The 15,480-nt window shown below is 40.6% G+C and overlaps 1 protein-coding gene across 10 annotated transcripts in view; it reads right to left on the bottom strand.

Moving 5' to 3' along the window:
- ARNT2 (aryl hydrocarbon receptor nuclear translocator 2) overlaps window positions 1-15,480 on the bottom strand; it is a 175,542-nt gene that overhangs the window by 20,603 nt on the left and 139,459 nt on the right. For all 10 annotated transcript variants that reach the window (XM_068696302.1, XM_068696303.1, XM_068696305.1 and 7 more), the window contains 3 exons: window positions 13,538-13,672; window positions 12,594-12,668; window positions 6,284-6,435 (listed from right to left, as the gene is read on the bottom strand). In XM_068696302.1, the coding sequence (XP_068552403.1) occupies window positions 6,284-6,435; window positions 12,594-12,668; window positions 13,538-13,672 (362 nt within the window). The remainder of the gene's footprint in view (window positions 1-6,283; window positions 6,436-12,593; window positions 12,669-13,537; window positions 13,673-15,480) is intronic.

The following is a 15,480-nucleotide window of genomic DNA, read 5'->3' as shown; positions in this document are numbered from 1 at the left end:
AAGATTTGAATCATTGAAAAGCACTTCAGTTAAAGGTCACAGAAATAGAACAGGCATATTTTGTGATCAAATATTGTGTCTTTTGGGGATTACACTCTCAATTACTTAATTCTGTTCCTACAGATAAATCACCTGAATGCTTTGAACCTCCCATTAATGGCTGCTTTCTGTCACCTGGTCACAACTGGCAAGATTACTTCTGACCTGAGGATGTGCAAGAAGCACACTATCTATAATGCTCTTTGCTCAGATACCAAAGGAGATATAAAACCTTCAAAACTATCCTCATCTTCGAGCTTTAGTGGAAGACTGAAGTTGGACTAACAAGCTTGATATGTACAAATAATACTTGACAGGGGTTGCAGTTCTGCATGCTTCTGACTTCTTTCAAAGGAAAATTCCCCTAACAGGCAGGCAGTTGCAGTAGATGAGGTGTTGCAAAAGAGCAAGATTGTGGATTTCAAAACTAGATAACTAGAACATAATTTTAGATTTAGGCTTAAATTTTAGATTTTTATCCAAACCTTCTTTAACATTTTGATCTAGATAGACTCAAATGTCAAACAACTGAGAAACAAACAAAGACCAAGTCAAACAAGAAACTAGGCACAAATTGATAGGAATGAGAGGGACCACTTCAGCAAGCTACTGACACGAAAAGTTTTTCCATTCCTTAATGCCTTTAATCTTGACTTGTTGCTTTTCTAGACAATACTTTACATAAGCAGTATTAGAGTTACTATTATCTTACTGTTAGACTCCATGGGAAACTGGACAAAAAAATCTGTGACCTGCATCACACAGAAGATCAAAGCAGATGCCCAAATGCCTTTTGCTAGCCTTACTATCTAAAAATACGTAATACACAGAATCACTTTTGTACCATGAGTAACAAGCAAAAAAGTTGTCCATCCAGGTCATTATAGAGGCATGGATTTTTCACATTACGTTAGTCAACAGAAAAATCCTAAAAAAGATCATCCCTGGAATGCATAGACGTTCTTTGTTCTGCAAGCACAAAATGCATGCTCTTCCAACAGAACTATGGGAGGTAATTTAATCATGGCAAATCTATGAGGAAGTTTTTCTAAATACTACCCTGTGGACAATAAACACCCATTAAATCCTGTTGTTAACGTGAAAGCTAATTACACTGTTTCATTTGTTTTTATTACCAGTGACTCGGTGCGCGTGTCAATAAACAGCACATTAGGTCTCTTCTGTTCTGTAGAAAGCATGTTTTCTTGATTTAGCCATATACATATAAATGAGCCAAGCAAAACAGCATACTTACTAGTTACTCATTTTGTAGGCTCTTCTCTAACTTAGTACTCCTTCGCCCTTTTCTATTGTCTCTAATACTCATTCAGTATTTATACTGTACTTGTGCAATACAAAGTAAATTCCACGTTGTGTTAACAGCACTGGACTTTGTGAAAAACCGCGCAAATCCACTTCCTATAAAAATCAAATACTTCAGTGTTTCTTCCCTGAGCTCTATATAGGTTATGCTGCACCTAATTCAGATTGAAAAGCAAAGGCAGGTTAGCATCTTCTGCTGTTGTTTGCTGCTACTGTATAAATAGACCAAATGATGTCTGAAACCTGGAAGAAGCCAATGCAGCAAGTCAAGGAACATCCGACTAGGGAGAGCCAAACACTGCTGTTATGGTCACTTCAGACCCTGACCATCCAACCAGCCCTTCTGACTGAAGAAGCAACACACCCAGGTCACTCACTGCCACATGGGTTTTGTGTGATGATATGGAACAGGGACTTAGTATCAGTTTGGGCGAAACTGAAACTGCTTTCTGATTTCAAAACCAAAACCCAAACTACCCTTGGTTTTGATTTTGGTTTCACAGCTTTAAAAAAAAAAAAAAGAAAAAAAGAAAAAAAGAAAGCAAAATTTCTTGGCTCTGAATGTTACCCAACATAGCAAGTAAGGTATTGCCTAGGTCAACACTGGCTTCTGCCTGTACTGCAGGAATTCCTGGCTCACCCATCGGTCCAATGTGAAACTGGGAAAATCCTCTGCTTGAACAAGAAATTTCTCAGCAAATGAGATGCTTTTTGACAGTTAATTCAAATTTCCTTGGAGGATGTTGTGGTTTAACCCAGCTGGCAACTAAGCACCACAAAGCTGTTTGCTCACCCTGCCCCCTGCAGCAGGATGGGGGAGAGAATTGGAAAAAAAAATAATAAAAGCTTGTGGGTTGAGATAAAGACAGTTTATTAGGACAGAAAAGAAATAATAATGATGACAATGATAATAGTAGTAATAAGAATGTGTACAAAACAAGTGATGCACAATGCAATTGCTCACTGCCCGCTGACCGATGCCCAGACTATCCCTGAGCAGCAATCCCCCCTACCCTGGCCAGCCACCCCATATTAATTGCTCCGGATGATGCCACATGGTATGGGACATCCCTTTGGCCAGTTTGGGTCAGCTGTCCTCATTCTGTCCTCTCCCAGCTCCTGCTGCACCCCAAGCCTGCTCACTGGCAGTGACGTGTGAGAAGCCAAAAAGTCCTTGGCTTAGTGTAAGCTCTGCTCTGCAACAATTAAAACATCAGGGTGGTATCAACATTATTCTCATCCTAAATTCAAAACACAGCACCATACAAGCTACTAGGAGGAAAATTAATTCTATCCTAGCTGAAACAAGGACAGAGGAGAAGGAGATATTCTGACAAAGTTCCTTCTGACATTGGAGAGGATTTAATTGAATTAATCTCTCTATATAAACACTGAACTTACGTGTTCCTTTTCAGACATCAAAGTGAAAAGAAGGATCTGAACTTTAAATTTAACAGTCTCCATATTGAAACAACACTGTATCTTTACCATGCTATTGTACATGATACAAGCACACATACTTCCCAGATCTGTTTTGAACGAAAATGCAGTAATAAAAGCTTTGTGGCTGCCATCATAAAGTCCTCTTTCAGAAAGTCTTGAAGTCTCTCTTAGCCTATAATCTCAAAGTCACCACTACAAAACTATCTGTCTTACACAGGCCTTGATGGACCAGATAGTGCACAGATACACAGCAATCATGAGAAAGCAAGTCTTCAGCACCACCACCACAGACTGAAATTTTATCAAAAGAGTCGATCTCATTAGTGTTTTGGCCCATGAGAATCAGGAATGGAAAGCATCAGTCCCACAAGCATGGCTGATTCATTCGGCAGACTGCCTCCAACAGCGACCTGCGCCAGCTCTCTCCGAGACAAAAATAATCTTGAGGCTCAGGACAACCAGAGGATTCATAAATGCATGCAGCGGAACATGCACGGACTTTGGTGTTTACAAAAATGAAAGCATCAAGATTTCCACAAAGGTCAGAAAAATAGGGTTTGTTTACATATATAAAGGCTTAAAAAAAATCATTTGTCACCGTGACAGATTATTTCATTCAAGCACTACCCTATGTAGTTGTTAAATGAACATTAATCAAAATTATTATTTCTTTTTGGAAATCAAACAGCCACAAATACACAGGAAGATGTGGTTGAATGGGTGACTCTTCTTTTCAGCCGAACACAGCACAAATGCTAAACATTAAATGCTTCATTTCTCCAGGAAGTTTCTCTTGGATGACTGCACCCAAGAGAAACTGAGAGGTTTTTTTCTCTTTTTTCTGCAAGGAACTAACTGAACATTTGAACCTAATCTTTCATTATCCTGTGCACCAAAAGCAGAGTTGGAAAGTTGACTAAAGCTCTAAAGTAAAATCCATAAAAAAGAAAAAAGAAAAGATGGGAAAAACAGGAAGAGAAAAGAAAAGAAAAAAAATCAACTAATACCTCCACAACTGGAACCATCACTGCCCTCTACAGTCTAGTATTTGGGAAAACACTGTTCCCTGACCACCACAAAACTAGAGCTATTGCCTGAACAGACACACAGGTATACACACTGTGGCTTTAAACTCTTCTAAGGTAAAAACTGATTTAACCCTAGTTCTATTGGGTACGTTGTCTTTTTAAAATTGCATCTTGAATTGTTTTTACTGCCTCAAACCTGCATTTTATGGAGCTGGCTACGTTATCTCAGGGATAAAGCCAAATCTGTCTGTGCAGACCTGCCTCCAGCTGCGCAGGGGAAGGCACCTCTGCTTGGTCTCCACATGAAGCGTTTTGCTGGACTCGGAGCATCGGATGCTGCTGTGAAGCATTTTGCTGGATCTGGAGCATTGGATGCAGCCACCAACATGCAGGGACAGCCACGCATGCTAGGGCTGACCAACCAGCCCTAGCTGGAGCTGAACGAGGCAGAAATCAGCAGTTACCATGCCAAACAACGCCTCTAGGAAATCAAAATTCAAAACATGACCCCCCAACAATAAATAAATCCAGAACCAGGCAGGAAGAGCACTCCATTACAGTGAGTCCTCTTTGCGCATCTGTCTGAGGAGTGTGAGAGAACAGGGAGAAAAACAGAAACAGTCTGAATAACGCATTCTTTCTACTATTCAAAAGCAGACGTCTAATGGGTTTTATCTTGCCATAGGAACATTTTCAACACTACAGAAAAGAGGGAACATCCCCTGTCAAAGTAGCAGCAGGCAATTCCCATATTAGGGCAACATTGCTGGGTTGTTATTCAGACCTAGCATGAGAGATATAACAAGAGCCAGAAGCTGGCACAACCCTATTCATCTCAGCGAGTGCCGTGATGCCAAGCTGCACAGTATAGCGGAGTCTCGGAAAAACATTCCCAGAGTAAACACAACACAGTCTGCAGTCCCACTCTCTGAGCTGTGGACTCCTGGGAACAAAGTACAATTAAGCCATCCTAGGACAGATTGCAGCAGTTGCCTTTTATTTTGCAGGCTTGGTTTTGCATATATAAATCATTTTGGAAACAAATACGGGGCAGCAAAAATGAGGAAATATCTATTTTGATTCACAGCACAGACAGGGATGATTAGCTGTCTGATTTCAGGCCATGTTTGTTTTCCATAAACAGTTCAGTTGTTTAAACAAACACTTGGGGTACAAAAAAACTAAGCAAATGGATTCTGATGATGGGTTCCAAAAGGCTGAAAATGCCACTCTTCTAGCCCAGGTAGGTGCCACGTCCAAACACCTTTCTCCAGGAGCAAGTCAGGGAACACACAGACACATCCTAGCTTTCTAGTAGTTCAAATGCCAAAGCCCCAGGGGGTTGGTTTTACAAGTGGAGCTCTCAGCGTGCATCTCCACTAGTAGACTGCTCCTTCAGCATGCACTTTCAGTCTAACAGGTTGAGATCTTAAATCCAGTAATTTCCTCTAAGTTAAACACTTGGCAAAAAAAAAAAAAAAAAAAAAAGAAACACAAGAAACAATTCTGGTCAGACCAGACACAGATCTTGTTTTAGAAATAGATTTTTATATTGGAAATAAAAAAAATATTCATTACAAAACAAAACACAACAACAACAAAAAACACCACCTACCAACTATAAAGCAACAGCTTTATCAAGACCAGATCAACTCCTGCAGTTGCTGGCTTGGAACTCAGGAGGCTCCAAAACCTCTGCTCAGTTACACAGTGACGAACCCCTGCTGTACTCCTAGCAAGACTTTTCTTTAGAAGCAGCTCCATCAGCTGCAGAATGAGACACCCACTAATTCAACTGACTTCTAACAGATCCAGTGACAGATTATTCAAAGTATTTATTCAAAGACAGGATGATTTCATTACCCTCATCATATAAGGGGTTGGATTGATCCCCATACTTGGGGATATTCCATCAGATCTCAACTGAATCATAGGAACCCTTCCCACTTTAGCCTAGTAGGAAATCACATCATCAGCTTTCATAGGCTGTAAGTGGATACCCAGGACTACCTAACGGTATGATCACAGTGAAAAAGAGGCAGGAGTGTTGATAACTTGTGTGCTACTTGTTAACACAGAGACATAATTTTCGTTTTGGCTAACAAATGAAGCCAATATCATGACAGCTGGTTGGCTGCTGGAAGCTCTCTGCTAGTTTAAAAAAGCCTGGATTGAGATCAATGGGTTTGTTGAATGACGTAACAGATAAGTGACATCTCTCCTGGTGCAGCCAGGCCCTGGAAGCATTGCAAGATAATGACACAGAGAAACAGCTATGCTGCAGGATCTTACAACGCAGAAAAACCCTACTACAGATTGCAACAGCGTCACAAAACGTGGCTAAAAACAGGCTACCACAAGAATATGAATGTGCATTTACGTTGCTAACAGCAAAAGTAATGCTTCAGTTCTTTCAAAACCATGTACGTGAGCATCTGAAAGGCACATACTTCACGTTGGTGTTGGTGCAGATGATGTACTCAATCTCGTCAGAGTAAGGATTCTGAAACGTGAAGCTGCTGGTTCTGATCAGCATCCACTCCCGGTTTTTGGTGCGAAAACGATACATCACAGACAGGACCTGACCTTTCAGTTTCACAACCTGCAAAACCATTTGGAAAGGTTAATAAAAGGAGATTGCTACCTGCTGTGCAGATGAATAGTAAACAGCAGTAACTGGTGTGTTCTGAACTTAAATTACAGAAACCCATGGACACAGCAGGAAAATTCTTAATTCAAAGAAAATAACCAAAATCTGATTCATGTTTGAAGTTATCTCCTTCAGAGTCAGCTCCCCATGCTTTGTTATGTAAAATGTCCTTTCCAGCCTGCATATAAGCAGAACACAGATTCAGGCACCAACAGGTTGTGCTGTTATCCCAACAGGGAAGCTTTAAGAAGGTTTTAATCCCAAACATTTATCAAGAGAGATTGACAGAAACCACAGAGAGGCTTCTTTTAATATTTATGTATATATGTGCATATCGTAAACTAAATATTGCAGCTGAAACAAAAGTCCACAACAAATTTTTAAAAGGTTGGCTGTTCTTCTGCTTGGATACCTGGCTATATGATTCATGTGTGACACAGCAAACCATACAGTAGCATCAAAATTTAGTACAATATTTAAAAATATATATATATATATATATATACACACACTTATAAACTACATATGGATGTTTTTGCTTTTTTCCCTACAAACATTACAAGCCCAATAATCTTTACCCTAGTAAATCTTTCTTGAGATCACTAATATCCGATCCTGAAACACTCTGAGCATTACCTGCTGAGTGCCTCTACCTATCAAAGCCTTCTGTATCCATGGGGATTCTGACATGTATTTCCCTGCAAGATTTAACTCTACCATTCCTCCCCCATGGGGTGTGACAGTCTTGCCACACAAAGCCAACAGAAGCACTCAGTCACCACAGTTTTGGGGCCAGCTCACTGACACAAATGGAAACTGATGGTGGGTTCTGGGTGTTAATTCAGAGGTAGCTGAGAAGCAAACATTTCTGTGGATTCAGCCCTTTTGGTCTCAGGGCATTAACCTCTGTCCGAGGGGCGTGCAGACGGCCTGGGGGCCCTTTCAGCCATCCCAGCATGATTTGGAAGACCTCACCAGTCATCCTTCTCCAGCATTACTTAAAGGCAGAACCACTCCAAGACAAAAGACCTCAAAGTGCTATTCAGGACAGCTGTGTTTTCTGTTGCCAAGACAGCCATGAAATATCAGCACATATTTTGGACTGCAAGTCTCTTATGTCTTCATATTAGGAAGCAGCAGTAGGACACTGCTCACCTGATGTCACATCCTGACACAATTCCTCTTCTCCAACAGCACTGCACTTAGTCAGGGTTACTCAGAGATGGATTCTCTCTCAAAAGTGTTCATAACCCCACTTCAGAGAAAGCTTTAACACACACCCTGTCCTTGAAGCATAAGAACAGATGCATCACGCAGACTTCAAGACACACAGCTAGCAGGACCCAAAGGCTATTTTTAAGAAAGACTATCCAAAAAAAGACTATCAAATTTTAAGTCCCTTTTCAGAAATCCCTGTTCAGTGTCTTAGTCTGGCACCTAGCTAGGGCTCTGCTAAGCATCTGCTCCCTCGTATCTCATCTCTTCTTTTCACTGCCTCTTCCTAATGATAGCAAATGCCTTAAAAAAATAATCCTTATCTTATGCACTTGTTTCCTTATTATAAGCTTTCCTGTCCAAAGACTGACAAGTTCCCTTTATACCTTATTTTTTCCAACCAATGAACTGGTAACAGTATTTAAAAACAGCAGTTAAATTGCCCAAGATAACACAAACAAAGATAGGAGAAGAGATGAAGAACAAGTTCTACATTTTGTCAAGAAGCGATAAACCAGAATGAAGAAAAGCAGTTAGAGAAGGGTCATAATTCATAATTAAAGACATGAAAGAAAAAGGATGGGAAAATAATTTTACCATTTTTTCACCAGGGAAACATAACTAACTGAAGAAATATTGATGGGAAAGACAAAAAGAATAAAAAGCGGTGGTACCCTCGACCTGTCTGATGTGTAGATGAATTTTGCTGTGTAGAACAGACCCAGTAAGACATTGCTGGAATGGTAAAGATCAGGGAATGAGAACTCCCAAAGAATACATAGGAGCCAGCAATTATGTTGGAAGAAGACAGATCCTTAAAGGCATAACCACAGATGCGAAACAGACAAAAATGATTTGTCTTCAGCAAAAAATACTTAGCAGTGCACTAAGCTTCAAATGTAGTGGGAAATAAGCATGTGCTAAATGAAACAGCTCTTAGGGGCATAGTTGAATATAAATGAATTTACCACCTACTAATGGTTAAGTACAAGTTGCGGTGCTTTGCTGAAATGAACCTTGAAGATTACTTCTGCAATACCTAAAGTTAAAACAGACCATTCCAAAAGAAGCAATTTAAGCTGATAAATAAACTAAAATATTCACTAAAATAGTTTCAATAATTATACAAAGCTAATCAGAGCTCACACATCGCATGGAAAGACAATTTTTGGGGAAATTCAGTATCTCTGTATTTGAAAATAAACACACCACATAATAAATCAAGTGAAAGAGCATCCACAACTATATACCAAAAAACCTATGATGGCAAAGTGCTACCAAGAAACACTTTTGGCTTTCACAAGAAGAAAGAATGAGCCAGTGTTTGAACAGAGAGACCAGAGATAATCCATTTTAATAGCATTAATGAAAACAGAGCATCAATTCTTTGCTTGGACAGCATACTTGCTTATAACTAAGTCAGAATTTAAGTGTCTGGCAATAATCATTTCAAACTTTGGCCTTGGTAGCTGAAGTTTCAAGGAAGTCAACACTTGGGTACCAAGACAAATTTCACCTCGATTCTCTCAGTATGATGGAAAAAAAACAAAGGCTTTGATGTACCGAAGATGATGTAATAACGGGTTATCTCAAAATGAGTAATGTGGTCCTGGTCCCTGGGAACCCTGGAAATAAATGCACTTACTCCGAACTTTGAGGCCTGGATCTTTCTCTCTGTGACAAGCATGGATGAATTTAAGAAGCATGCTCTAAACAATACCTGCACACTGGCACTGTAGCTCCATTGTACGTGTTATCTAATAATCCTGGGTTTAAGTCAGAAGAAAACTTATATGGTTCCAAGTCATTCAGCTGGCACTTACCTGGGATATGTGTGTTTATTTTTTATTACTTTTTCACTAAGCTACCTCAGCTGGGCCTCAGGGAAAGCATACTGCAAATAAATGCCACATCTTGTCGTGGGTTCTTAATCATTATCTGCTATATTTCCCACAAGTAGTTATCTCAGCAGAAACCCAGTATTTACCCTGTGTCTTTATTGACAAGCAATCAGGTTAGGAAATGTGCAATCTGCTCAAATGCATTGCAAATTGATCAAATAGCTACAGGACTAAATGGAAAGAAAGACAAAAAAAAAAAAAACTTTTAGAAATGTCTAGAAAAGTTCTAAATAATACTAAGGCAAATGCCTTTTATTTTTAATAAATGCTTTTGTAGTTTGAGTTCAGTGAGCAACATTCTATAATCAGCAATTTTCTACCACCACACCCAGGGTAAAAAACACAGAACTTGTGTAAAAGTGTCTAATCTGAATAGCATCCGACTGGATATCGAATAGCTGTATTCTGGATCCTTTGATACTAAACTCTATTTGTTGATGTTGGCCTTGAGAATATCTCATTTGGGCCTGATTTTCCCACCCTGATGAATGAATTTATCTTCCCAAGGAAGTAAAAGCTTTGAGATGGATGCTGGCAATTGACCAAAACCTGCAAACCCCTCCCTCCTTTCCTCCTCTATTATGCACCAACCTGGTTCTGACACTGCCAGCAAACTAGAAATGTCAAGTTTACAGGAGGTTTGAGAGAAAAAAAAAAAAAAAAAGAGTTTACTGGAAATCACAGTTACCTTTTTAAGCAAAAGTCTTGTAAGGCCAAACTAACAATAATAAAACAAACAGCAATGATCTATTGTTCTGAAGTATGAATAAAGCAAACACTAATTCTGTAATAATATATAAAGCACAGAGATCACTGGTGGGAAAATCCTGAACTGTCTTAAAGCAGTGCACACTAACAAAATAGAACAAAAAAAAGATTCAAAGCTAATGCTTAACCTTTACTTTCTTACATTCTTCAGAAATAAAAACCACCTGGTGCATAGCTCAAATGTTTACTTCAGTCTTTTATTCCATGATTGAAATAACAGTTCCAATCACACTGCTACTGTACTGAACAAAAATATACAGAAAAAGGAATCGCCTGCTAGAGAAACAGCACGATATTTTCATAGATTGGACACAGGTCAAGTGAACGGGAACTTTCACTTCTAATTTGCTTTTTTTTCCTGCTGTCTTTCTGCATGACCTTGAGCAACTCATGGAAGTCCCTGATCCAGCAAATCGTTTATGGACATGCCCAGTACTGAGCAGTGACAGCGAAGTGCCCAGCAACTGACTTCAGGGAAACAGCAGCAGCCCCCTATGGCCCGAGTGCACTCAGTGAGCATCGAGTCATTAACTGGCATGTTAGTTAGTCAGCCTTCCTGAGCCCCGGGCTGCACTCAGACAGTCACTGCAGAGACAGATATTTGACTTGGTACTATCCAGCAGCATTCTGTCACTGTCTCTTGCATGAATTAGTGAAATCAATCATTCGGGCTTTAGTGAAAAACAGCATATGCATTCTTGCTGCTTTTCTTGCACCACTGGTGCCATCAGGCATAGGCTCAGGGAGCTGAGTCCTACGCAAAACCGAGAGGTCCTTTGGCTACCCCACCAGACAAGGCCATCTGTGCTAGTATCAGGACAGTAGGAAGGGCAGGGAGGAGGTCAGGGAGGACAGAAAAGTGGGAGTAGGACTTGACTGCTGGTGACAGGACGTCATCAGGTAGGTTTACCTGCAGCATCACACCCACGTGAAGGTAGGGTGGAGATGACAGGGTGTGGTAAGATCTTTCAAGCATCCAGCTCTCAGATGCTCCTGCCTGTGAACCAACACCTTAAAGTTAAAAGGTCTTTAGCTGCTGTTTGAAATTGATCCTTTCAACAGCCACTGCAATGGATGCCGAGCGCTCACACACTTGTCCATTTGAGGGTGGTGGTGGTGGTAAGAAATAGCTCAGGAGCACTGATATCTTACACTATACCAAACTTAGAGACCATAAGCTGAGTTTCACAATCCATGGACACTGAACACCATTCTGTTATTCTCCCCAGAGAAGTTTTTTCAAGCTCCATTTTTGCATGCCATGCCTGAGTAAATAGTTTCGTTTAAAAATCACTTCGTTTCCATGCTTCACAGCTGAAAACACATCTCAACATCTAGCACAAGATGGAACAACAATCCTTGATTGAGCTATCGGCTGTTGTCAGAAAATCTGGAACCAATTACATCATCTGGATCTCAGTAATCAGTTAAACATGATACACAAACTTGTTCTAGTGCATGGAGGGAAGGCACTGCAAAGACCAGCAGTGAGCAGAAGTCTTGGGGGAAGCACTCCTACTATATGTCCCAGATCAATTTGAAACAATAAGCACTACAATGGCATAAATGCCTCTGTTGATGTAAAGTGGTGTAACTCCCATAAAGAATATGAAGCAGATTATCTATGCAAGCAAAGAATTTATGTCACAATCTATATGCAGGTTTAATTTTGAAATCCACTGAGTTTCAGCTAACCCTGTTCTCACTGAAGACACTAGAAGAGCCTTGGGAGGAAGAGTGAGGTTTAACAATGCTAAACTGTATCTGTGAGTATGTATCTATACATCGCTTTTATATTCCCCTCTTAAAAAAATCCAGAGAATTACAAATTAATGTAATTACTTTCAAGTCAACAGCCTACCTTGTTGAAGTTGAATAATTTTGGTTACCACTTAACACAGTGGGATCTATGCAGGCATCTCTGAAGTGAAAGGAGAGCTCTAACTGTGCAGCAAACACTTGGTTAACTTTTTGTAAAAAGAAAACAAAATATATAAAAAGGTGATTTATTTCTGAAAACAGAGCCAACAGATGCTGAGCTTAAGCTACTGTTTATGCGGCTTAACTGAATGCCTTAACTGATTAACAGACTGTTTCATATCTTGCCACTCCTTCCCCTGGATAACAGAAAAATACCTTGAAATATAAAATAAAAGCTATTTCTCTGAATGAAATAGTAATAAATAAATAAGTAAACAGCAAAGGAAAAGGAACAGGATGCAGCACCTGTTGGAAACTCTCTCTCAAATGGCTTTGATCTTCAGGATGGCAGAATTCTAAAATGTCTTTCCCCAGAAGATCCTAGAATAAAACAAAGCCTTGTAAAAGACCCAAACCACAATACAAATCCCTGGGCAGATGTGTGAGTAATCCTTGCAGCCACTAGATCCATCATCCTCAAAGGGACTACTCAGTTAATCAAACATGAACATAAAAGCAAGGTTTATAGGCATCATGCCCTGCACTGTATTTGTCCTGCTGCACAGACACATCCATTTGCAAACATATATTAAGTGATTTTTTTTAATACCTGTGAAACAATGTCTGGAAGAGAGTGACATCCTCTACAAAAACACATTCTCTGGCAATATTTTTTGTAAAAACAGTCATTATAAAGCTACCTAAAATCAAAATAAATGGAAAAACAAATTAGAAGAAATGACTTTTGCTTGTAAATTGCAACTGTTGAGTTATCTGAGGGAGGGCTGTGGCAGTCAGAGCTCATTTATTATTCTCCTCAGTTCAATTACTAGCCTCCTACTCACAGGAACAGATGTAAGCCTAAAGGAAAGTACATGCCATAAATGATCTTCTCTTACTTTTCAAGAGACTAGCAGAAGTTAAGATTTACAGAGCTAAAACTCTCTCCAAGCATTGTTAAACTTTCTATCACAGCATGTCTTCATTGGCTAGCCATGCAAGATTTAAAGCATCTTGCCATTTGGATTTTAATCAGATCTGAAAAGGATAAGAAGATATTCCCCATACAAAAGGGAAAACCAAATTTTACAGAAGCACAGAGAGAAAAGAAAAATGAACATCATTTATTTCACAACATATGAATTGTCAGCTACAAATATTTCATGTTTTGCTGCTTTCATTTTTAATGCGCAAACGGAATTCTCTTTATCAGGTCTAACGAGTCTCCGCACTGACAGCAGCTCACTGACCTGGGGCTGGTAGCCAATGACACTGATGCACCTGGGGTCGACGAACGTGATGACTCCGTCAGAGTTGTGCCTCGACAAGAACTCGGTTGGGACCGACATGCCATTCATGTCCATGCACACTGGAGAGCTGGTTACCTAGGACCAACCAAGTCCACAGCATTTAGTTCACAGAACAGCAACCTGAACTCAAATTTGGTAATAAAGCTAAAGAACAAAATCAGCTGGCAGACTAACTACTGAGAAAGTCATATATAAAACCACAGCATGGGTATATGACATAGAACCACCTTTACACTACTTTGCAGTGCAATTATCTCACCCCACAGCACTTTCCCAGGCTTAAGAGCACAGCAGGAAAACAAATACATCAGACGTTCCCAATACAGTAAGGATAGAATACGATTGGATTCATCTCACTGTGTGGGACCACACTGAAGTTAGGCATCTTGGTTCCTGCCCTTGCCAACCAAGAACGAGAGCCTCCCCAAGGACAAGTCAAGCCAGCCATTTTAGGATGGGAAGGTCACTCTTTAGAAGAGGCCAACTCATTATCTGTAAATGTATCTAGGACTAGCTCAGACTAAGCATTCAACTTTCAGATAGCCGCAGCCAGGTGAGATGGGCCTCACATGAAACTCCCAGACAACCTGACCAAGTTTTCCAGAGGTTGGTGTAGGTTGTGCTGTTAGACCAGCAAGGGGCTGCTAGCAATGAAGAGACACAGCTCTCCTGTAAACGCTCCTCAAAGCTCATCAGATAGAATGAAGCACTTCCAGCTCTCTGCCTGAAACCTGTGCAACCAGCCCACTTCATTTCCATCCGTTCCTGCTGGGGCTACAAATGAGACTATTGTTTTTCTTACAACTTTCAGAGCCAGTGAGGCTAACAAGGTGCCAACGCAAAAGGAACGAAATCTCATTTTTTGCCGTCAGACTTGCCAGTTAACTGTATGCAACATTTCAATTTACTGTTACAGAGCACAGCTTTTCATTTCTGTACCTTGACTCTTTTGTGATTAAACCCAACCCCGGAGCCTCCCCTTGCCCTCCCTCCCATAGCCCTGCTGGCTTCTGTAACCTCACAGATGTTTTGACACTCCACATGTTACTAATGCGATTTTCTCAGAAATAGTTTTTCTTTGGCAGCTCTAACATATGAATCCCCATAACTTCCTTCCATCCATTAATGGAATATATTACCCCTGATTATACAAGTATGATTAACTTCAAAAACATCGTGCAATACTTTTGTAGGTCTGCCATCACAATAGAGACACACTCTGCAGAAGTGCTGATGTTTCCAGTAACGTGGAGGCTGTGCGCCTTGACTAAGGCAGGCTTGGCACCTGTGCTCTACCAAGGGGTCCCTTCTACCCTGCAAGAAGAAGTGATGCCATCCTAGCATATGGCAACGAGTGCAGGCCAACGAGGGATCATGCAGGAGGCTCGAACACGATTGCTCATGGCAGAATTCCCACGCTGCAAAAGTAAAAACTAGCTTTCCTGCTGTGGTGAAGGGGATTCACTGCGACTGCTCCAGATTCAGCTCAGAATTCTCACCAGCTATGGGCAAAGGATATAATACATTGGTTGCAACGGTCGGGACAAAAAGGCAGTAAAGTTTTATTCTCACAGTTCCCTCAGCTGGCATCACCTCTGAATGCAAAATACAACACGTGTTGAGAAAAAAGCCATTAGATGTTAAGTGCCTCTTGACTGCCTTATCTTTACCATTTTCAAAATAACTCCTGCAATTACCTTCCTTCAAGTAATTGATTAACCAGAATGAGAGGACAGGTGAGAGAACAGCAGGGAGCATACTGCTGGTTTTGGGAGCCACTTAAACCCACCATCTGCAGCACCTGTACTCCCATGGTTCTCACCACCCACAGCACTGCAGCCCCATGCACCCTACAGAACAGCAGGTCCGCATGTGCCCACGTT

This window comes from Anas acuta, chromosome 12 (assembly GCF_963932015.1).
Source record: "Anas acuta chromosome 12, bAnaAcu1.1, whole genome shotgun sequence".
Lineage (NCBI taxonomy): Eukaryota > Metazoa > Chordata > Aves > Anseriformes > Anatidae > Anas > Anas acuta.
This window is presented reverse-complemented; position numbering and strand designations above follow the sequence as displayed.